The sequence below is a fragment of the Scleropages formosus genome, chromosome 15, assembly GCF_900964775.1.
Source record: "Scleropages formosus chromosome 15, fSclFor1.1, whole genome shotgun sequence".
Taxonomy (NCBI): domain Eukaryota; kingdom Metazoa; phylum Chordata; class Actinopteri; order Osteoglossiformes; family Osteoglossidae; genus Scleropages; species Scleropages formosus.
The window spans coordinates 18,801,717-18,824,781 of NC_041820.1; the positions used below are offsets into that span (position 1 = coordinate 18,801,717).

At 40.4% G+C, this 23,065-nt stretch overlaps 3 protein-coding genes across 6 annotated transcripts; 1 reads left to right on the forward strand and 2 right to left on the reverse strand.

Moving 5' to 3' along the window:
• Positions 1-798: 798 nt before the first annotated feature.
• vipas39 (VPS33B interacting protein, apical-basolateral polarity regulator, spe-39 homolog) lies at positions 799-8,632 on the reverse strand. The gene is made up of 19 exons (XM_018727770.1): positions 8,571-8,632; positions 8,061-8,153; positions 7,808-7,916; positions 7,563-7,688; positions 6,999-7,037; positions 6,841-6,905; positions 6,434-6,490; positions 5,934-6,026; positions 5,802-5,835; positions 5,552-5,654; positions 5,330-5,357; positions 5,147-5,220; positions 4,954-5,029; positions 4,515-4,649; positions 4,343-4,384; positions 3,336-3,512; positions 2,990-3,079; positions 1,990-2,094; positions 799-1,254 (listed from the first exon to the last, which is right to left on the reverse strand). The coding sequence occupies exons 2-19, from the start codon at positions 8,151-8,153 to the stop codon at positions 1,234-1,236; spliced, it is 1,467 nt and encodes a 488-aa protein (XP_018583286.1). The 5' UTR covers positions 8,571-8,632; the 3' UTR covers positions 799-1,233.
• A 610-nt stretch (positions 8,633-9,242) lies between these two features.
• On the forward strand, positions 9,243-19,265 carry ahsa1a (AHA1, activator of heat shock protein ATPase homolog 1a). The gene is made up of 9 exons (XM_018727846.2): positions 9,243-9,564; positions 13,376-13,566; positions 14,220-14,302; positions 14,491-14,608; positions 14,722-14,810; positions 17,132-17,257; positions 17,949-18,050; positions 18,158-18,209; positions 18,325-19,265. Exons 1-9 carry the CDS (start codon positions 9,485-9,487, stop codon positions 18,495-18,497), a joined length of 1,014 nt encoding a protein of 337 aa, XP_018583362.1. The 5' UTR covers positions 9,243-9,484; the 3' UTR covers positions 18,498-19,265.
• Positions 19,266-20,146: 881 nt separating this feature from the next.
• On the reverse strand, positions 20,147-22,391 carry LOC108919525 (dr1-associated corepressor). Of its 4 annotated transcripts, XM_018727519.1 has the most exons (7): positions 21,942-22,391; positions 21,759-21,831; positions 21,242-21,335; positions 20,994-21,110; positions 20,720-20,822; positions 20,465-20,536; positions 20,147-20,334 (listed from the first exon to the last, which is right to left on the reverse strand). In XM_018727519.1, the coding sequence occupies exons 1-6, from the start codon at positions 21,981-21,983 to the stop codon at positions 20,534-20,536; spliced, it is 432 nt and encodes a 143-aa protein (XP_018583035.1). In that variant the 5' UTR covers positions 21,984-22,391; the 3' UTR covers positions 20,147-20,334; positions 20,465-20,533. The 4 variants fall into 4 exon arrangements, with proteins under 4 accessions (XP_018583035.1, XP_018583033.1, XP_018583034.1 ...); XM_018727517.1 differs by lacking the exons at positions 20,147-20,334; positions 20,465-20,536 and having other exon boundaries at positions 20,554-20,822; XM_018727521.1 differs by lacking the exons at positions 20,147-20,334; positions 20,465-20,536 and having other exon boundaries at positions 20,652-20,818.
• Positions 22,392-23,065: the final 674 nt, after the last annotated feature.

Here is a 23,065-nt window from a genome sequence, read left to right on the forward strand (position 1 = left end):
GGGTGACAGACCCTTTGAATAGCCGCGGCCCACCGAAGGAGGCGGGGGGAGTAGGAGGGGGAGGAGCAGGACTCGAACCCCAGACCCACTGGAGAGCAGGACCTGGTCAAACCCGCCGCATGGATTTTGCATTCGCATCAAATGTGAGTGAAGGTGCCCAGCCACATGGGGTAAGGCATATGTGTCACTTTATATACTGTGTGTGCTGTCTTTGAGACAGTGAATAACAAATACAATAATGACAGATATACATAGTGAACATAAATAATAAAAGTTAGAATCTTGTTGATGCATAGCCTCAGAAACAACATTCTATGATGAGCCACCAGACACGAGCATAGCGACATTCTTGACAAGTCTTGAATGAAAAGAAGTCACAGGGCAGCAGTCATCCTAAGCAGTTTAAAAAAAAAAGTTTGACAGGAGGTGACTTTCAACAGGCTGGAGGAAGTTTGGGCTTGGGCTTAATGGTGTTTCAGGGGAACTCTTGACATGTGGAATACAGCTCAGAACAATAGGTAATTGGAACAGCAGATGGGCACCCACTTCCTGTCTCCTTTGCTGGACATGGGAAACCCCCTCAGAATAGTTTTACAAACTCCCGGATAGGTGTTTGATATTGGAACTCGGCATTCATACAACCACCCCTTCTACACCAGGTCTCCGCTGCCCGTGTGGTATGTTGTACAAAGCTGCACCGGTGAGTCCTGACCATTGTCCTTTTCACATGTTTGCTCATTTGACTTCTTTGTGTTCAGGCATTCATGATTGCTTGTGAGAAATCTACTGTATGTAAATGACATTTAAAACAAACACAGTAAACTATTTATTAAGGAATGTTCATACAAAAAGAAAAATGCCACAAATGCTTAAATTTTTGGCTTCTGCATGTTTATGTACTTCCAGCAAAAATACTTTGCTGAAATTTCTACATCATAAGCAATACTGACATTCAACGTAAATGACAACTGATGTCTATTTCCGTGTTCATTAGTGATTATTAACAGAAGTAATAGAAACAAACACTACTTTTTCAGTCACTAAGAGCAACTACTTTGGTCTTCTTATAGTTGCTCCTCCTCAGACAATTTTATTTTCTGAGCATCCTGTGCACCATATAAAAGGACAGTTGTCACAGCAAAAAGAAACCTCTGATTGGAAAAGGCGTAGTTACTAGAAATCATAGGAATCCATATTACTACCTCTCTGCTCACAAGTGATTTGATTATGGGGTCAGTTCTTCCACCGGATTTGCTGAAAGAAAAAAAACAAACCACTTTGTATCCATTGTCTAATTCCATACAAAGTTAAAGTGAAAATCACAGTGTTTGAATTAAATCTGTGGCACACTAAGGGAGGTACCAGTGTACTACTGAGCCACTGATGGTGTAGCCGAACTTTAGACAACAGTGGCATTGTTTCCGAGAGGAAGCTTTTTAACACAGGAAATGTTACTATAGGTAGTAGTGCGTTATTTATACCATCTGTTACAAAAATTTATACAGTGAATGACTAAGTTTACTGCTGCTAACAATATTCATCAACATCTATGTGTCCCCCTTTGTTTCCATAAGCAATGACAAACACCTTGTAAAGAAGCGTAAGACAGGGTCTTATTTAAAACTAGGGACAGGGACTGGCACGTACTACTTGTTACATCCAAAATCCACACCATCCAGGTCAAAAGCCCTACCCTCATTTTATAGAGATGCAAGTTTGGTATGGCTTACAATATTAAAGTCTGGTGTGACAAGGAAAATCCTGTGATGTTGTTTATCTTCAAAGAACTGATAACTCTACCACATTTCCTCCCAGATCAGATCTACACATTGTTCTTCAATTTACCTCAGTCATTTTGGAAAGAAGCAATGTAATGGACAGCTACAAGGTAGGTAAAAGGAAAACATACATTCCTCAAGGCAACCTCTCTGTCAAGGGGACTTGTAACAACATATCACATAGCTCCATTGGGAAGGCCCTCCCATTTACCGTGTTGTTAAGGATATCCTGAATCTTCTTATCCTCAGGTGATCCCCTCTCCACCTTGCCCTGGTATACAATCAGCTGTTGGCGGTCCTTTTGGTCCTTGTACATCTGAGTTGAAGTAGAAAGAATGTTAAAACATTTATGAAAACAAAATGAGAACATTTATGAGGCTGAGTTAGTCAGAGAATCTGTTACTGTTAAAAGCCAGTAAGCAGTTTGTTCAAGTTTTACTAATTAGCTTGCTGCTTTTCTTTCTGTATATAGTGCTGTGAAAATCACTTTGCTCCCTTTCCAATTTTCTATATTTTTGTAATTTTTTTCTTTTTTTTCCCTTCATTAAATTTGATCTTATCTTTCTCTTAGTTCTAGTTGTATATGAACTGAGCTTGTGACACCAATTTTATTTTATTACATTTCCTTGAACTGTTTAGAATTGTAAACTTGTCATATGAACAGCCAAGTTATGAATTTTCAGTGACACGGAAATGTTAGTTTACTTCTTTTAATTGCATTTTCTTCTCTACTGGATTTACTAGAATGTATTGTAGCGTGGAAATTGACTGCATTCATATTTGCCACCCTCAGAAGGCAAAAAACACTCATAAGGTCGATTTAAGTCTACTTGCACTTGCATGTTCACTTTATGTAGTCCTGTGTTGGCAGCTTTGTGTTGTTTTATGTAGCACCATGGTCCTGGAGGGATGTTGTTTTCTTTCACTGTATACTGTACCAGCTGTATATGGTTGAAAGACAATAAAGCCACTTTGACTTTGTTGGCTTTTTATAATAAATTACTGCTATATCCCAGACTTTTACTGAAACTACCAAGATAGAGGTTTATAATTATTATTATTATTGGTACAGTTTCCAAATTATGAACAGACTTCTGATCTCAATTCTGTTAGTAAGATGAGGTACAAGTGTTTTTTCCCTCTACGCAGAATCCCTGATTGTAAAATTACAAGTAGAAGCAAAAAAGTGTTTTCTTTGTGGCCAGGCTCACATCAATGACGATGTCATGGCACTTATACTTCTGGGCGAGGCTGATCTTCAGGTTGGGATCCTCCACCAAACACACATACTCCTGCAGCACCTGGAGTGAATGTCACACGGAGTTACAGAGTGGACTGTTACAGAAAAATATAGGTACATAGAGAGACACACAATAATGTGAACACAATTCATTCTGACAATTCTACTTCTTTGAATTACATTTCAAAACTTTCGTTAGAGTAGGCGATACAAAGTACTGAAACACCCATGTTAAATCGTGGTAAAGAAAACTATACTAAGCTGCCATCTACTGGTAAAAGCTTTTATGAAATTAAATTGGGCCTGAGCAACACTACCTGGGCTGGTGCATTGTTTTTATGCAGAATGTCCACCACTCGGTGAAACCCAATCGGCGACCTCTTCTTAGTGTAGCCTAACCAGTTCTTGGTGGTGAAAAGGCTGCCTACATCAAGCCACTCTTTCAGTTTTGCCCTTGCACTCAGTGCTGTGAGAAGATACTGTTTTTCTGAAATCTGCAGGGGAAAAGGTTTTTTCAGATAAATACATTACAAGAAATGAATAATGTAATTCTCACACTCACTCACACATTGTCTGAACTGCTTGTCCCATATGGGGTCGCGGGGAGCCAGAGCCTAACCCGGCAACACAGGGCAAAAGGCTGTAGGGGGAGGGGACACACCCAGGACGGGACGCCAGTCCGTCGCGAAGCGCCCCAAGCGGAATTCGAACCCCGCACCCACCGGAGAGCAGGACCCGGTCCAACCCACTGTGCCACCACACCCCCTAACGTAATTCACAGGGACTGATATGTTTTAAGGGGGTGCGGTGGCGCAGTGGGTTGGACCGCAGTCCTGCTCTCCGGTGGGTCTGGGGTTCAAGTCCCGCTTGGGGTGCCTTGCGGCGGACTGGCGTCCCGTCCTGGGTGTGTCCCCTTCCCCCTCTGGCCTTACGCCCTGTGTTGCCGGGTAGGCTCCGGTTCCCCGTGACCCCGTAAGGGACAAGCGGTTCTGAAAATGTGTGTGTGTGTGTGTGATATGTTTTATTGATAAACTGATCTGGGAATTCACAAACTAGTACTAACAAAATGAGAAACTATTTAGTTATCACATACTCTATGACCTGTAAGGGAAAACCCAAATAGCAGTAAAATGTGGTTAATATACGTATGTATCCCAAAAGTCTTGGCATGAAAATAAATCTGCTTATTGACAAATCAGAGCAACTTCTATTTTTATTAGAATGAGTGCACTGGAACCAATTTCCAGTCTGCTGAACAGAAACTAAAAATCTCAGAAATGCACAATAAAATGAAAAAAATTACACCAAAAATGCCTGGTCTTACTTTAAATGTTGACCTGATGTTTGCTGGGCTGCTGTATGTTCCCTGCAACAAATGACTATGGATTAGTACAAGCAAATACTAAAGGAGGGGGGGGGGGGGGGGAAACTGTTGAGGGGAGAGTTAGAGAAAGCTTGAAGGGAAACTGGAGCTGATGTGTGTTCGTGGCTCATACCTCAGACTCCCCGTAGTGGTAGACACAGGAGTAGTACAAGGTGGTGATGATGGGCATGTTCAGGATAGAGGCCTTTCTAGGATGTTTTTTGAACACCTCAACCTGCCCCTTGTTTTCTAAATGCTTGTCATTAGCCTGTATGATTACAGGAGAATAGGACATTGGACTGTACAACATGCTACAACACAAATTGCCACTTTCACTTCAAGTAAACAGTTTCAATGATTAAATCACAAGTTCAATTCATTTCCAAGGCATATCACTTAATGATATTTGACATGTACATAAAATACTTTACTAGATACCTTTGTTTGCTAAAAAAAGAAGTTAACCAGCTAGTCTGCTTTCAGCTGTTTTCTCTGCCACTTTAATCGTACAGTTTTTTTCCTCATTCATTTGTGGGTGATGAAAGAGGCACGAATGAATATACAACTCTCACCTCTATAATAATTTGTCTCTCTAATAGAGTGTAGTGGTCTTGAACATGACCAGCATCATCTGGTGGAAAAGGAAGACTGAAACACAGGCCACAAACATTACAAGTACCACTTTTAGCAAGTAACACATACAGCGCTTCACAGGTAGCGATAAAACATGTATTATGCAATATAAATTAATGTACCTGTTCTTACCTAATGCAACTTTTCAAGTACTCTTTCCTGCGAACTTCATCTTTGATACTGAGATGCTCTCTGTATTGCAGTAGCTGTGCACAGAGTGAGTGACACTTATATCAAGGACAGAGCAGAAGCAAGGACCCAGGATCCAGTTAGAAACTCTGCACTTTATCTCAATGTTTGGCAGTGGTTACTTACCGCCATGTCCTCAGTTCTACCTAATGACCTGAAAAACACAATGCACTAGAATAGGTCATAAGCACAAAAAGGGCATCACAGTATCTGACTGAAATGAAACTGGTTGCACAGCCATCTCTATTGTTGCAGTTATTATTATATTTCACCTCAGTGGCATACGGTATGTCCCACGGAATGCTATCTTGTATTAAAAAGTAAGCACTTACTTGGTTGTCAACTTACTTGAACAGCTCCACAAGTAGCTTCTGTTCCCCCATTTCCTTCAAATAGTGAATATAGTGCCGAAGGGCTACATCTCTTGACATAAGCTCTCTGGAGAGTACCTCTGTTAAGCAACATAGAGTATTTGTCAGGTGACAAGTACATGTACACCACAACCAAAAGCTACTTTAGATATAAGTTTCATGTTCAACAAAATGATTAAACAAATCACAGACATCACCAGCTAGCAAGAGAAATACAACACTCTTACCTTTGCTTAATGACTTCTTCAAATAAATTAAAACCTGGAAGGATTAGCGCATAACTTTAGTATACAATTATAATAGATGGAACCTAATTTACATTGCAAAAAATACTTTTGTAAAAACACATGTGTACATACAGCAGTAATGACATTTCCATCGTTTGCACAGACAGCCTGATCCAAAAGTTGCATCTTATCCTTGAGGGAGCGGAATGTTTCCAAGGAGCAAAACTGCAAAAAAAAAAAAAAAAAAAAAAAAAAAAAAACATAGGAGGGAATAAAAAAAACCAGACTATCACCATAACTATGGCCACCTGGGAGGCTCAAATTTACACCAGAAAGATCAAGATTTGAGTTTATCAGGTAATAAAAGGCAATTGCATAGGGGTCTTGAGCGGCTGCATCCTATCAGGCCGTTTTAACTAGCTCTAGAAACCATCAGTCAAATCCAACAACATGCAAAGCTACTTAAAACAGCTTCGGTGGTGATGCCCATGTTGTATAATGGGTATAATTTTAAATATATTTTCTAAAAGAAGTGTGCTTTGACTTTTCTCAAAGGAATTTCTAAACATGAAAAGTCACTGCTGAAAAACTGTTCTGCTTAGGTTTTTGATGATACTGAGAAGGCAGAATACCTTTCCCCTCTGCATCCTCTTCACGGTCTCCTCTGGGCTCCAGTCACTGACATAGTCCTGCAAAATGCCATGACACTGACACTAAAAGGGCTCTTTTAATTTAGAATACATTCAGTGTACAACTGCTGTTGTAGCCAGTTCATGATCTTATCATAAAAAAGATCTTATGCAACTGACTGAAACCCACAAAACTGATCTAGTTTTGGTCATTTTAATGTTTTACTGTGTACTGCAATACATTTACAATGAACTACTAATAAACCTATAGAATATGAAATAGTTTCACACAGTAGAGCAAATAGAATAACAATGCCTGACTTTCACGAAACACACTTGAATTCTCGCAAACTGCACATCAAATCTATGCCGGCGAGCCACTAACATTAAACATTAAAAAGTAAATTTACCTTGTATTCAGACTTGGGTTTCCGTAGCTCAGGTGCAAAATTCCTGGTGGATGGTTCAGAGAAAGCTATGACATGTAAGGAAACTTTTTTTAGTTTGATTTTAGGCTCTGCATAACATATGGTAATGCACTATTTATGGACCAAACAGGAACACTTACATTCTGATATGGCCTGGAAACTACCACTTTTACCCCTCCCTGAAAAAGGTAACATTCAATTAGACATTTGTTCAGATTAGTAATACAAAGCAAAGAGGCAAAGACACACACACAGTCTGAAACTGCTTGTCGAACCGGAACCTAACCCAGCAACACAGGGCGCAAGGCTGGAGGGGGAGGGGACACACCCAGGACGGGATGCCAGGCCATCGCAAGGCACCCCAAACGGGACTCGAACCCCAGATCCACCAGAGAGCAGGACCCGGGCACACCCGCTGCACCCCCCCCGAAGAGGTAAAGAGAAGGGGAAATTACCTTCACAACAACCTTGGAATATATCTAATAGGGCAGCTGGTAGCGCAGTGGTTAGAATTGCTGCCTTTAGCTCTGAACGCTGCCCATTCAAATTTCACCTACTGCTGTAGTGCCCTTGAGCGAGGTACTTACCCTAAATGGGGTCGGTCAAAATTACCCAGCTGCATAAATGTGCAAACATTGTAAATAGCTTAAGAGAGAAGTGTCAGCTAAAGGAGTAAATCTAATGTTAGGGGAAAGGTTCGGCACCTTTAAACAGGGAGCTGAGGGAGTAGCCAGAGCCCTGCCGGGGTAATGAGGGGCCACTGTCGATTTTGGGGAAGCTCTGCTCCTGCTTCGTACTTGAGGCCGTCTCCTTGATAGACCAGGTGATACCTACAGAAACACAACCAAAGAGAACTAAATGTTTTTCACTGCACCCCAGGCTCCCAGCTTCCCACTTATTCAGGTAGAAGAGCCACAGAGTAAACATGTAGCAAAGAGAGTCTGCATACTTCCAATGGGTTCGCCACTCCAGCTGACTTTTACCATATCATCTTCATCTTCGTCTTCATCAACCACAAACTGGCGGATGCTGTTCACCGCTCGTTTCGATTCCTTTAACTGGCAGCACAATAACATTAAGAAAAATTCACCCTTAATTTTTGCCATTATTTCCTTTATTTTGGTAAGACACAAATATAATTAGTGGTACATATCTGCACACATGCTCACACGCACAAATATATAAAATCTGACGTGTCGTACACTAGAAAGTTCATCATAATCGTCGTCAAACGTGAAGGCTCTGCACTTGGAACTATTCCAGTAGTCATCCTCATCTGGTTTACTCCTCATCATCTGAAAAATGTAAAAAAAAAGCAACAATAAAAGTATCGTTTGTATTTTGTTACTGCATGACGACTTACAGAGGAGAAAACAAAGCAAAGCTGACACACACTAGGCGCGCGACGCGGAGGAGACTGACACGCGCAAAATTTTGAAACTGACACTGTAGTACACTGTTACTCGTTTAGTTATTTGAGTAAAGTACGTCATCATCATGTCAGATGAGACTACTAGTAGAGATGATCAATCAACTCGTGCTGTCAAACTTTGCTAGCCTAGGTAGGTTGCAAGCTTAAGCGGTATTTCGTTAGGTACTATATCGTATTAGCCGTGAAAGCAGCCTGTCATTCTGCTAACATTATTTTCTCAACAGTATAATCATCTTTATTCCCTTATTTGCCTTAGGCAAATGGCAAAATCAGTTTTTACCTTGAAGTAATACACCCGTCACTGGCAACAGCTTAAATCTGCACAACAGCTGCATTAGCTCTGGGACATGTAGTACTACTTTTTCAACCTATCATACAGAAGGAATAGTGAATTCAGACACCACAACTACAAAGCCCGAGTATCACTTCTTTGTCCAATACTCTTCCTTCCTGTTTTTCCATCGCTTCCGTGCTCTGCGCGGTCAGCTGCGAGCAACGTTCTTAGCTTGCTGCGAACTGTTCCGGGATCAGTTTCAGCTTCTGACTTACAGTGAGGAGAATCCCGATGTGCACTGTGCCGGCTGGTCCTGGATGTCCGACTGCAAGGAAGCTGCTATCGCCAAAGGATCTGCTATGGTTTTGTGTCCCCCCCCCCCGTTTATCAACACCAAAACCCGGGGACTATGCAGTGAATCTTACCGTTAGTATAATAATAATAGTAGTAATAACAATGGCTCTAAAGAAAGTAAAGTACTGAAGGAAGGCTTGGAGGTTTTTTTTGTTTTGTTTTAATATTTCAGATTCACATAAAATGTGTTCCTCTAGTTATCGTACTTACTGCCATTTTAAGGATATATCTACGTATTTGAAATTGGGAGAACGGATGCTCTGGAATCTCGCGGGCAATTACGGGAGGAGACATTCGGCCGAGACACGCTAGTGACGCAATTCCGCTTCCAGTAGTTTCCACGGAGAGCTTAAACGAGAGGTGCCGAGAGCCTTCTAGAACGCGACAGCTAGGAGTAGTAAACGCTGGTGTGCGGTAGTAGGAGAACCAGTTGTGTCAGTCAGGTCGTGCTGATTTACTCACTGAGCCGATTTGGTTATTAATTAGTTGAAAGGCGTGTGTCTGTATTGTGAGTATACGTCACGTGTAGCAGTCAAAGATTTTTTACCCTGTTCTAGAAAGGCACCATGGCTAAGTGGGGAGAAGGAGACCCTCGCTGGATCGTGGAGGAGAGAGCCGATGCCACGAATGTTAACAACTGGCACTGGTGAGTGAGAGCGCGGAGATCGATTGCGGATCTCTGTCACCAGTACTCGTGCGTGGACAGTCTTTGGGGTTCATAAGTACAAACTAGAGCTGTGTTAGCCTAGGTGTCCTCCAAGTTTTCTACGCGGGAAGGGGCACGCGATCAAGCCTGGGACTCGACACGACAGACACGGAGTTGTTTGATCGTTCTGGGCTCGTAGATGATGAGATGAGTTATCGGCCGCCCCAACCACGCAAAGACCATGCATGAACACGTCGGTGAAGCGGTCACAGTGAGATAGCTGGTGATATTTTCCGAGGAATAGCTGTTTTTTTCGCCGGTACATGACATATTGAAGGTTGCATAGTGGTGGGGTGTCTGAGGTGGTGACCAAAAACCACGCACTGGTGTACCCCCCCCCTCTCTAGCCAGGTGAACTGTTGGTGACCATTTCAGCCGGTGCAGTGGTGCTCGGAACTTCGGGATCAGACTGCCGGTGCCGTGCGAGCGCATGCGCAGTGCGCGCCGAACGTCCACGTTCCGGCGGCAACGTGTATTGAGAATGTAAGAAATACAACAGCGTATTTGCTTTTTTACACTTTTCACAACCTTTGGTTTCATACTGCTAATATGAATAACAAAAATAGGATTTCGTTTGGATTTTTTTCTGTCAAGCTTTTTCTGACAGATTATTTATTTAACGGGGATGCTTTTCTCCAAAGCAACTTCCAATGAAATCTGTGTAGTGTTATCTGCCCACACACCTTAGTCACCAAGGTGACTTGCACTGCTAGATACACTTACTTAATGGGTCACTCATCCATACATCAGTGGAACATTTTCTCTCACTCTCACACATTATGGGTGAAGTTGAACAGCATGTCTTTGGACTGTGGGAGGAAACCAGAGCACCCGGAGGAAACTCACGCAGACACGGGGAGGACATTCAGACTTCACACAGACTGAGCAGGGATCAAACCCATGTTCTCTTGCACCACCCAGGCACTGAGACAGCAGCGCTACTTGCTGTGCCACCATGCTGTCATTAAAAAGCCTCAAAAAAATCCTCAGAAAGGATTCCACACATTGTTCTGACTGGTATCTGAACATTCAGATATTTTATAATCTGAAATAAAAGGAAAATGGTTAAGGAAAACCAGTGGCATAGTTTCTATTCTAGAAAATGCTGTGGATAATATATTGCAATTACTACGAGTCATGTTAATAAGGAAGCTGTAAAGGGCATTAAAATGCTTCAAGTGAAACTCAGTATTATTAAAATTAATATCAGGAAAACAAACTTCTTAAATACAACTCTCCACTTAAACAGTTTAAAGAAATAGGGGTGATTTACAAAATACCCTGTAAATATCCCTGGTTTGTATATACTATACACTTGTTTTACTATTATTGCAATTCTTGATGCCATGGTTTTCAGCTGTTTTCCTACATGTGTGATTGAGTGTAATTACTGTTTCTGCAGTAGAGTATCTGTTTTACACTAGATCTTTATTCAGCAGTCAGTATTGTATAAGAAAATAGCTTCAGTAAGATTCTGCAGTCAGCTTGGCCAGATCCACCCCCCCAGGTAAATATATAGATGGTGGGCTATTAACTATTTCTAACAGAATGAACACAACCCTTGTTCTGAGCAGATAGCTTTGTCAGAACTCCAAGTTCAATATTTAGTTACAATGATAACAGTGTGTAATGCTTGCCTTAATTTTTATCACCTTATGATGTCCTGTCCTGAAGACCCATTTTACTTATTTGTTTAGTCCTTGGATTTTGTATATGTGTGTAAATATGTAATGCGTTGTTATGTTGTCGGGCCCCCAACCCTCTCTGAGGACTTATCAAGCAACACTTTATTTACAGGTGCCAAACAGGGCATGCACCTCCCTAACCCCTCACTACGCATCCCAATCTGTATCTGCTCCCTGTAGAGCTACATAGATAAAATGTAAAGCATAAGCCCCTGAACAGTAAAAAGTGCAATGTAAACAGCCAGTGAAGAAACCAAAACTATAATAACAGAAAAACCACAAAAGGAAGAGACTATTCTAGTTCTGTTAATACTTGTCGGTGTCAGTCTTTCAGATTTTGCCCAAAATGCAGTGATGGACAACAGGCTGTCGAACTGGAGGATCTTTCTTTCGTGCAAACATCTCTACCAGGCTGGGAAAGAGAAATCGCAGTACATCACTCATTGTTTAAAAGCTCTTGCAATCTCATCTTTGCATCATCACCTTGATTTTTACCTGACTGATCTGAATAAAATCACAGATGGGAATCTTTAAAGATGATACTGTGTTTCTTTGCTCTGGCTAAATTGATGTGTTCAGAGTTGCAGACTAGAATGTTCCCTGGGTGGGTATTTGGGTTGGAAGCATGGATATGGAGTCTGCAAGTGAAATCAAGATCAATAGGAAGCCAAGTGGCTGGCATTCCAACCCAGGAACGTGGTTTGTCCTTCATGGTTGTTCGAGGAATGCTTCCTTCAGCATTCTTGGGCAAAGCCAACATCTTTAAATAATAACTGTATTTATACTTAATTTGTCCAGTTTTTGCTCAGCACCACGTCTTTTTTGCACAAGGCTGGCTGCTGATTCATCTTGAAATTCATCCTTCTCTTCCAAAGCAGAGCCTGTGTTTAGTGCCGGCAAAGCAATTTTCAAAATTATTCACATGATTAGTTAAGTTGGTGAGAAGTAGATTATTTAATTCAGCATTGACATCACCCAGCTTCGCAAAATTAGTTTCCATACTACTCATTTGATCACAAGTCTTTCATAAAACAAGCATGGTTCTTTTGATCAGATATCTGATAATTTAACTCTCCACTTGTCACTTTCTTCCAAGCTGTTTGATCTACCTCTGAAGATGAACTAGTATGGTTGGCAATGGAAAGGACCGCAAGCCCCAATTTTTCCTCCATCAGATGGTTGACCTGAGTCTATAACAACCCTTGATTACTTGGTTTATTGCCTTTTTCTTGCAATGAGCTCTGCCCCCCCCCCCCTTCTGAAGGCATGTTTAGGGGAAAATATAGGATAATCATTGACATATCGATGTCATGTTCCAAAGAAGACAATTTTAAAAAGTTAAACATCTCCTGACTGGAGCCCATGTTTCTTATGGCCATCTTAGAAAATGGCTACATTATAAGTGCCAGAAATCTAGGAAAGGAGGCACTAGGCTGTGTACAGGAAAAAGCCTCTGCTTGCATCTGTCATTAAACATTTATTATTTACGTTCATTCATTCTCAATGGGCTGATGGTGGTCCAGGGTGTAGTCCACCTTGTGCCTTTGACCTACAGTAAAGGCTCTGCACAACCTCCAATTGAACAAGTGGTTAACGAAATCAATATTACCCCTATGGATAAATGTCACACCATCTGATTAATGAAAATTCATACCTTTGCACTCTTGTGTTGAACGTTCTGGTGCAAAAAGGATGTTTTTAGATGGCGTGTCTTAAATTTATATTGCAAAGATTCTTGTATAAGCTTAAACAAGAAAAGGAGGAACACAGTTATTTCTGTTACTCAGCATTTAGCAATTCAAACAATAAAGTAGTGATACTTGCCATATGGATGTCATATGCTTTTAAAGTTCCTGGTATTCATACAAGAGCCTGGTAGGTTTGACCCAGCAGGGCTATTTCTGGAGTTTACATGATATGGTGGAGAAGCATATGTAATATAAAAGGAAGGAATCATTCCCACAGCAGAAAGTGTACTTTGAGTTTTTCTGAGTAAAAAGTTTTAAACTGTTCATTTAATGTAACTTTTTTTTTTTTTTTTTTTTTGTAAATCTCCCGTTCTTAAGGACGGAACGGGATGTTACCAGCTGGTCATCGGACAAGCTGAAGGAGCTTCTTCTTGGAGTGTACGTGGAGAATGAGGAGGGCAGCTGTGAAATCACGGAGGTCAGCAAGTTGGAGGGTGAGGCCTCCATCAACAACCGCAAGGGGAAGCTTATCTTCTTCTATGAGTGGGATGTCAAGGCCACCTGGAAAGGTAAGCTGGTGGTTGAGGGCCAAGTGTTGCAGTGACAGCCTCTTAAATTTCCCACACCGCTAAAGTGTCTACTCTGCCAGCCACTGAAAATCCCCTATGAAGGTTGACTTTAAGAAAAAGAGAGAAAAAAAGGAATTATGTGGGGAAAATAGTTCTGTATTTTGTTTCTGATATTTGTGAGATTTAATTCCCAAAACTTTATTTTATTCAGGAGTCCTTCATAAATTCTTATACATTTTTTTTCCTGTAGATATATTGAAAGTACTGTTAATTTGTCATTGGTAAATCAGTAGTTTTGCAGTAGACACTTTTTACATTTATTCATTTAGCTGATGCTTTTCTCCAGAGCAACTTACAATGTTAAGGTTACAATTATTTACCCATTTACACAGCTGGGTAATTTTACTGGAGCAATTTAGGGTACTACAGCCGGAGGTGAGGCTTGAGCCTGCAACCTTTGGGTCCAAAGGCAGTAGCTCTAACCACTACACTACCAGCTGTCCCCTATATTTTCAAGAGATAAGAGCAATTCTGTTTCTTCTTTTTCCTGCTGTACTGAGCGTAGAGTACAAAAACATGTGAAGAGGGCCTACTTGTCAACATGTGAGAAATGTCATTGTAATTTTTTTTTTTTTTTTTTTTTTTTTTGGCAGGAACTTCAAATATGGGGGTCAGATATACAGGAAACCTAGAGGTCCCCAATCTTTCGGATGAGAATGACATGGACGAATTGGATGTAAGTTTTAATTATATACAGTACTTATTTGTGGTTGAAAACCCATTACTGACTTAACTGGAAAGGTTAGCAGTGCTCCTCACCAAGCTGAACTGACACATCAGTGTAAAGGATGTGAAACAGTGAGATTTCCGTTACTTGTTTAGAATACAAGGAGTTTAATGACTGTCCATCATTGTTCCTGACAGATAAGTGTGACACTTTGTAAAGATGAGCCTGAAACTCCCCTAATTTTCCTCATGAAGCAGGAAGGGGTCAAAAAAATTCGAACTGCACTAAGGAGTTATGTAGACTGTCTGAAAACAGGTAACTACATCTTTTATCTTCAGCTGATGTACCATATTGCCTGCTGTTCACCTCTTAGCTTTGTGTTTCCAATAGGAAAATAAGTAACAATCTTGTGGGTTTCCCCCTCCCAGAGTTTACTCAGGGTATGATCCTACCCACAGCCAACGGTGTGAGTAAGCAACAAGAATCACAGTGCAGTGTCAAGGTAGACAAAACTCAGGTAAGTCCTGGAGATGAGTCCAAATTAAACTTTTGTCTGTTGTAGCACTTAAAAATATTGAAAAGTAACAAACTAACTGTACTTAATCATGCGTCTGTCTTTCTCATAATGTAATGCACAAACTATTTTCTATGAGGTGTATGTTGCTTGGGGGTGCCTTGCGATGGACTGGCATCCCATCCTGGGTGTATCCCCTCCCTCTCCAGCCTTACGCCCTGTGTTGCCGGGTTAGGCTCTGGCTCTCGCGACCCCGCTTGGGGCAAGCGGTTTCAGACTGTGTGTGTGTGTGTGTGTGTGTGTGTGTGTGTGTGTGTGTGTTTCGGTTTGAAGAAAAGCATCTGTTAAATAAATAAATGTAGTTTTTAATCTATATATAACATTTATTTCTCAGTTTTGTGAACCTTGTAATTGTCCAGTTGTTGCACCCCATGTTCTTATTTGAGGGAGACTTTCGTACTTTCTCAGAATGATGTGTCAAACACCATGGTTACATTGGCCTAAGTTGTCTTTTTGATATCCTTTGGTTTTATTGTTCATTTAAAGGTGCTTACGGTTGTTTTTAACATATTGATCATTGGCATGTTACTTTGCTTCTTAGATAAGTGTGGTTTGAGCTTGACCTGTATTTCCGAAAATAAACCTGTATTTAAAGATGATCTGAAGAACACAGGTTGCTGGCTTTGTTTCTCTAGCATGATATGTCAACGTTACATTCATGATTTTTGTGTGCTGGTGCCTTTAAATGTCAGAGTTTGACATCTCTCTGTCTTGTTAAAATTATTTCATTGCTAGATGGACATGTATTCCTCAGACAACAACCTGAAAAACAAATATTTTGAGGAGTATTTAACATACATTCCTGAATTTTCAGTTTGTACTCTCGTAAGGTTTTTTGGAGCCAGTTCAGAGAGTACCAGTTGCACTGCCAATTTCTGAACCTTATAATTTGATTACTAAGAACAGGAACAGCACACTGGAAGTTGTATTTGTATGCCCACCATTGGAGATTGTTCTGTTCATCTTTGTATATTGCACTTCCTTCTAAGGTAAACACTATCTTGGAAGCTCAGCTTCAAGAAATGAGAACATAAACAGTGTTTTTTTTTTTTTGGCCCCTAGTGTTTACAAAGAATGTAGCAAGAAACGGACTTTAGATGCAGTTTAAAGGAAACCACCATCAGTAAGGAAGAATTTAGAACGTATTTTGGTCATAAAAAAGCTGGATGGCAAAGAAAAAGAGGATCATTCTAACCCAAGCACTGAGAAATGTGCATGCTGCAACACTTGATCAGCCAATATAAAGCAGGCAGTTAACTGAAATGCTAGTTTAAAATGTTTGTGTGATTGTCATATTTTTTTATAAGGACAACAGTATAATTCTGTATAACATGTATAATTTTTGTCATTCATGTCAAAGGAACATTGCTATAGTGCCCTAACTCGCACATCTTTTCTTTCACAAAACGTGCACTTGTAGCCTCCTCAAGGTCACCACATGATTGACTCTGTAGAAGAGCCAGATTTCCCTTTGCTTTCTGAGGTGGCGCAGGCTCTTTGGACTATCCCTGACACTGAAGATGTTGTAGCAACAGTCTTTGCGCTTGTGTGTTAGACCAGGGGCATTTCTAACAGTTGATACAAAGACTGAATAAACTAATCATGTAGCCAGGCTCAGTCCTGGGAGTTGGGCTTGACTCTGGAAGATGTAGTACAAAGAAGGACTCTGAACAAGCTCTTAGTCATCAGGGATAATAATTTGCATCCTCTGCATCCCACCCAGGCTAAAGAGAGAAGCGCCTTTAGCAACAGACTGCTTTAGTTGTACATTTTCAGAAAGAGCCTCCTGAGGGTTTTTTCTGCCATTAGACTTTGAGTCCTCTCTCATTCGGGATGATAGACCTTTTATCACCTGCATGGTGCTGAGCCATTTATACAACCTTTTTCTTTTTGTTTATTCTTTTCTAAGTGTGATATTTTCCCGTGTTTTGTCACTGTTGTGTGTATGCTTCTGTAGCTTTTAGCATTATTTAATTAAATAGTGATTAATGAAATAACTTTTACATAATTTTAATGTTAAAGGACTACTTTTTTTTTTTTTTTTTTTTTTTTACTTTTGAGAGGCAGTTTCTTGCTTGCTTGCTTCATACAGTGGCCTCGTTCAGAATATGGACAGCGTCTCTGGATATTTCCAGGAACACTAGTTTTCAAGTTTTATAATTGTTTTGAATCACAATGATCACACTAAGTTGATGTGAGAAGCTATATTTCTGTTTAAAGATGTCAGTTATACTGACCAGTTAACTTCTACCTTTAAACTGCAGTTTGGCTCTGCTAGTTCAGCCCCCAGGCCCACCACAGGGGTGAAGATCCCCACGTGCAAGTTCACAATGAAGGAGACCTTCCTAACCTCTCCTGAGGAGCTCTACAGAGTCTTCACCAACCAGGAGGTGAGCAGGACTAACCCAAGAGGCTGCTAAAAAATCCTTTACCCCTCCATTTTAGCTTAAATTTTATTTCCCATTGTCCTTCTGGTGTTTGGACATAACATTCTCTACCATATACTCAACAGTGCAAGTCTCAACACCATAGGCCCTCAGGAGTAGATGGAGTTGCACCTATTGTTACATGATGCACCTTCAGTTACTATTAAGTATGAAAGTGAATGTGCACACCTCATTTTGTTTTTCTTTTTCCCAGTGAACAGAGGTTGAACAAAAACCTAGGCAAAGAATAGTACTTTAGTCGTCGTCGTTCCCGTCCTCAAATATTGCTTGGCTTGCTCTAAATGTAAAGAGCAGTTGATGTAGAAGCAGTGTTATGTAATTCATTAGGGATACTTTTGCTTTTGTGGAGCAGTGGTATGGCTTTTCCCTTCCCTGAGCCTCCTTATTTTTAATCTGCCTCGTTCTTGTAATCATTTTGCATTGTGGCTGTCCGCATCTTTGGAGATGCGGCAGAAAAATCAGTGCAAAATATTCATGTTTTCAGTTTGAAAAGTTTTTTTGGTTTTTCTTCAAAACATGCATCTCATTGATGTTACTTTTTAATTTCTCTGCCTCTTACTGTGCAGCGTCTTTTCTTGAAATAACCATGAATGTAAGGATGAAAACCAAATTTTACCCGTTGCATGTTCTACAGATGGTGCAGGCTTTCACGCATGGAGCTGCTCTGGTAGAAGGAGAGAAAGGGGGGAAGTTTCGCCTCCTGGATGGGAATGTCCTGGGAGAGTTCCAGGAGCTGGTGAGGGCAATGCACTTCCTCTGGGATTTTAGATGGGGGAGCTTTCTTAATCCTGAAGTGTTACATCTTATTTAAGAAAAGTCAAATTATTCTGTAATATTTCTTAGGTCCCAGAGCAGAAAATAGTTATGAAGTGGAGGTACAACACCTGGCCCTGTGGTAGGTTCATTTTAATTTAAAAAAAAAAACAAAATTTCAATAGTTTGTATGAAGCATTTATAACCAGAGTTGATTTCTGTGTCAAAATTTCATTTACTTTTTTTCATTTTTCTAGAACATTATGCAACAGTTACCATAAACTTGACGGACCATGGTAGCGACACGGAGCTGAGTATGGAGTGTAAAGGGGTTCCTGGGAGTGAGGAAGAGAGAACAAGAGAGGGCTGGCAACGCTACTACTTTGAGGCCATCAAACAGACTTTTGGTTATGGCGCACGGCTCTACTGAAGATGCACCGTACTGTATTGTTTTCCTCCTCATGCGGCATTTGAACTTGAAAAATGTAAAGAGAAATTCCTGTCAACTGTTTGTGTGCATAAATGCTTTCATTTTTAGCACAGTTGTCCTCTTAGCAGTGCTTTAAAGCAAATGTGAGTGGACTGTGCCTTTTTTGGATGGTGGTGTGATTAAGTGTGCAGGACCTAAAACATTTGTGTCTAAGGTCAGAAAGGAGAAGCTGAACCACTAGATCATTGTTTTTGTTCAGTTTAGTATTTTCAAATGCTATGTGCAAAGAGTAAAAGGTTAGGCATGTGTTCTGTTTTCCTTGTACACATATGTTGCTATGAATAAATGTTATTTTTAAAGGAATTTTAAATGAACTAATATTGTACTTTTTAAAAAACAAATTAGACATTGATCCTGTAAATAGTGTCATGTGTCAGTTAATGTTTGAAACCAACTCCTAAGAGGGCAGTTTGGCCTCTAACAGAAAACCCTGCTTGTCTTTCTGGATTACTCCTGGAATTACTTGATGTTTTCCTAGGAAATGCAGCAGGAGGGGGGGGAAGTTGATCAAGACACCAGCTTCAAGACCAGACTCAGTTAATATGATTGGGAACTATGTTCTTATGAGTACTGAAAATTGAGAAATGTACTACTTGTTTCTTCTAAGAGAACATTTTGCTTTATTTGCTATAGTTTAAGCTTCAGTCACATTGTGCAGTGAATTTCCTTTTATTGGTTGATTATATAATAAAACATCCTTTAATCCCCTTTGGTTTTTCTACCCCTCCCCCCTCAAGTTCTTGGAATGTGTCTTTATGCAAAGACAAACTGCTAAAAAAAAAAAAAAAAAAAAGCTTTTAACTAATTTGTGTATATGCACAGTTAAGAGGGTAGTTGTAGAACAAGTATTTGGCAAGCTATTTAGAATTTTGTGGTTGGGATATATACTTTATCCTTAATGCAATAGGCCTATAAGTATCACAGGTGCATGACTATACTGTTATCCCAAATATCTGAATATATTTAAGACATTTCACTTCCAGTATTTAAATTGTTCAGCTTCATATAGTTTCAGTACTTAATTTAAAATAAGTAAAACACTTCAGGTTAGATAAACTGAAAAGCTACATGAAAACAGTGCTCAAGAGGCAGGGCCCTTAGAGCATTTTTTTGTAATAAATTATGAAATTGGCACAAAACTGTCACACTAATTTTGCAATATGTACTGGATTCGTTTATTGACAACACTGGAATAAGCAACTTCTATAACTTACTCAAACAGGTTTAAATTACAAGTGCGATCTTAAATCCTGCTTTCAGAATAAATCCTCATTGTGTTTGAAAGTAATAGGCTGTGTGTTGCTCTAGATAAAGCACATCACTAACTGAATGGTTCTAGAGGAGAAAACAGATTTTATCCATCTTCTAAGCAATGCAAAAAAAAATGCATGTTCATATTAAGCCAAAACTAATTACAAGTTCTATAAGTTTAAAAAAAAAAAAAAAAAAAAAAAAAACCTAAATGAAAACACAGTGGATTTAACATCCTGTTCCAACTAAAAACATCCACCTTTCATTCAAATTATACAACAAAAATGAGAAGTTAATTTCTCCACTTCAGGAATTTAAAATGAAGTTTAGACATAGACCTCTTCTCCAACAAGATTATACAAAAGTATAGTCTAATTATACTGAATCACCTTGACAATACAGATAAATCTAACTCTAAAGCTTGTTCCTACAAAAGCAAAAAAGTATATTCAATAATTTTAGCACCGCTACAGCATCCTGATAAAGGCGAAAGGTGTCGTGTATAACATCCACAGCAGAAGGTCACCTGCATAACAGAACAAGCCAACCAAATCACCTTTACATCAACAGCGGTCTTCTCCGTGATTATGCATACACACACATACATGTGTGTCTGTCTGCAAAAAAATTCTTGACAATTAGATTCCTTGGCCTACCTGTTCAACAAGGCTGATCTATGTGTGTTCCAAAGCTTCAAGCCAAAGTCCTCCACAACAAAAATAAATCTACTGCTTAGCAGAAAAATGGGAGACGGGTGGAAAATGCCAGAGGAATGGAGAGAGAAAATCAAAAGTGACCACTCAGTGAGTTCTCAGACAGTATATTTCAGTTATATTTTGGCTGCAATAAAAATCACATGCTTCTGTACAAATGTACACTTGTCCCACTTTCAGATTAAACAAATTACCCACGTCTAAGTGTTCCATGTCTTCAAAAGGGTCAGTATTAGTTCTCCTGCTTCTCTCTGTAGTGCCAAATTGCTTTCCTTTGACAGAGAGGTCTTTCCATTTCTTCCTAGGAGAGACAGGACTGAATAACTAATGAGAGTGAATCTCAGAGATGATCGAAAATCCTTTGGAACCCAATAGAAGAAGATCTTTAGAGGTCCAAGATGGAGCTAGACACTTCCTTGATATGGTTTTCCAAACTGCGGCTAGTATAGCATTCTAAGCTTCTGGTTCCCACCTGTGGGTCGGCCATGTCCCCCTGGTGCGAACCTCTATCTGTGCGGAAGGGGTGGTGGCCTGCTCTGCCAGGTCCTTCAGAAAGTCAAAGAGCTTCTCCGACTCAATACACTGCTTCCTACGAATGACAACACCCACAGAAATGGTTATACTTCAGCAATAAATAATTTGCATCCCTCTAAAACCTACTAGACACTGATTTCCCATTTTAAAGGGCAGCAATCTAAGTATATAATCATTGATACTCACATGTGGGCTATTGACATCACCCTACTGTGCTTTGACTGAGTGATCTGACTGGTCTTCATCAGGAAGGATTTCAAGAACATCTCCAATGCTCTGGCTGATCACAAAAGCTAAGGAAGCAAGAACCATTCTGAAGAGAAACGCTAATGTTGAATAATACACTGTTCCAACATGGTATGCTATGGACCAGTGTGACGGAACAGGTACAGAGTCAATCAAGTTTGCTGTAATGTTAACTGATAGAAGGTCAAAGGTCAGTTCACCATGTTATCATCACGTTAGCGACACAAAACCCAACGTGCGCAACAACACGCGCCAACTGGACAAACTTTTAATGACCGCATAACTTTGGAAACCTAGAATTGGACAGTGAAAATGAAATGAGTTTTTAAGGAGTAAGGATTTAGAACGTGGCCCTTGACGGTACGTTTGGGGACAGGCTATTCAGCCTCAGGTGAGCAGAACGCTGAAGCTGACGACGAAACGGCACGTGCCGTAAAGCCTGCCGCCGCGAGGATACAGATGATGACGGGCACGGCGGTCGCAATCCTCCCCACTTCCGTGTCCTTCTGCATGATCTTCTTGATGCGACCCTGCTTGGAAAACGGGCGGGACGCTCAGGTGTTACATACGCCGGCCGAAATTACAGCGGGAAGAAGCGTTTCGAGCGTCGCTGACGCCCCCCCCCTCGTGAAGTACTTACTGGTGGGAAGCGAACGTTGTACTTTCTTTTCTGCCCTGGCATGTTGTGGGTTCAGCGCCCGCCGCTGTGGGTTACATTTCGGACAGTTTGGACGGGCCGCTGCCTTCAGCTCCATTTGTGTCTTTCACAGGAAGTCAGCGGGACTCTCGGTAAATGGAGCCGCGACGCTTTCTTTGCTTTGCTCCTCGAAACGATCCTCAAAAACGCAGCGAGCGGAGAAACTTACATTTTATCAGTGATATTTTTTTTTCCCCGCAACCGACTCCCCGTCGCGTTCATTTTCTTTTTCTTATTTTTTTTTTTTTTCAAAAACAGTAGTAAAACGTAGCGCACCGCAGAATTGTTCGCGTCATCATGTTTTATATTATATTGAATTACGCACTTTGTCTAACTACTATTATTTTAGTAGAAGTGCGATTACGACGCCGTAGGGTAATTAACCTAATAGGTATCGGCCCAAATCAATGGTATTAAACGCAGTGCCATTAAAAATCATCATGTTCGGTGTAATAATCTGGAAATAGCCGGACATTGAGGAATTCCACTGTGTAAGTGAACATATCCGCTTATGGAAAGTGGAACTGCGACTAAGTTTTAGCAAACAATTTATTATTCGCGTATTTCTAAAAAATGAATTGAAACGCGGAGGAGAAACATATAATAATTATTCACATAATTGATTGATTTAGCAACACAACGATGTCGAGGCTCCGCACAAATTTGAGTTAATCTCTGTCTGTTAAGGAATTTATTTTTTAAACACTGAGATCTTAGAAAGCCCAGACCCTAACGTGCGATGTACGAGTGAAACGTGTCCAGTTTTGTCCTTCAGCTCCGCTAAACAGCAGGTGTCTGCGCTTTTCCGGCTGAATCACAGTAATTCGTTCCGACAAACCACTCCGTTCGGCGAATCCCCGTTGTGAGGGGATGGGAAGAGTATGATTTCTCATGGAAAAAATAATAGGTTACTGGATGAGAAATGTGTCGGCTAAAATTAAACGACCAACATTGTTCATTTAGATGTCTGTGAGTCGTGACAACAGCAACAGCTTCATATTTTTTTGTAACTGAACACGTTTTTCTAGCCGATCCTTTAATTTTGTACCTCCATTCATTAATTTATT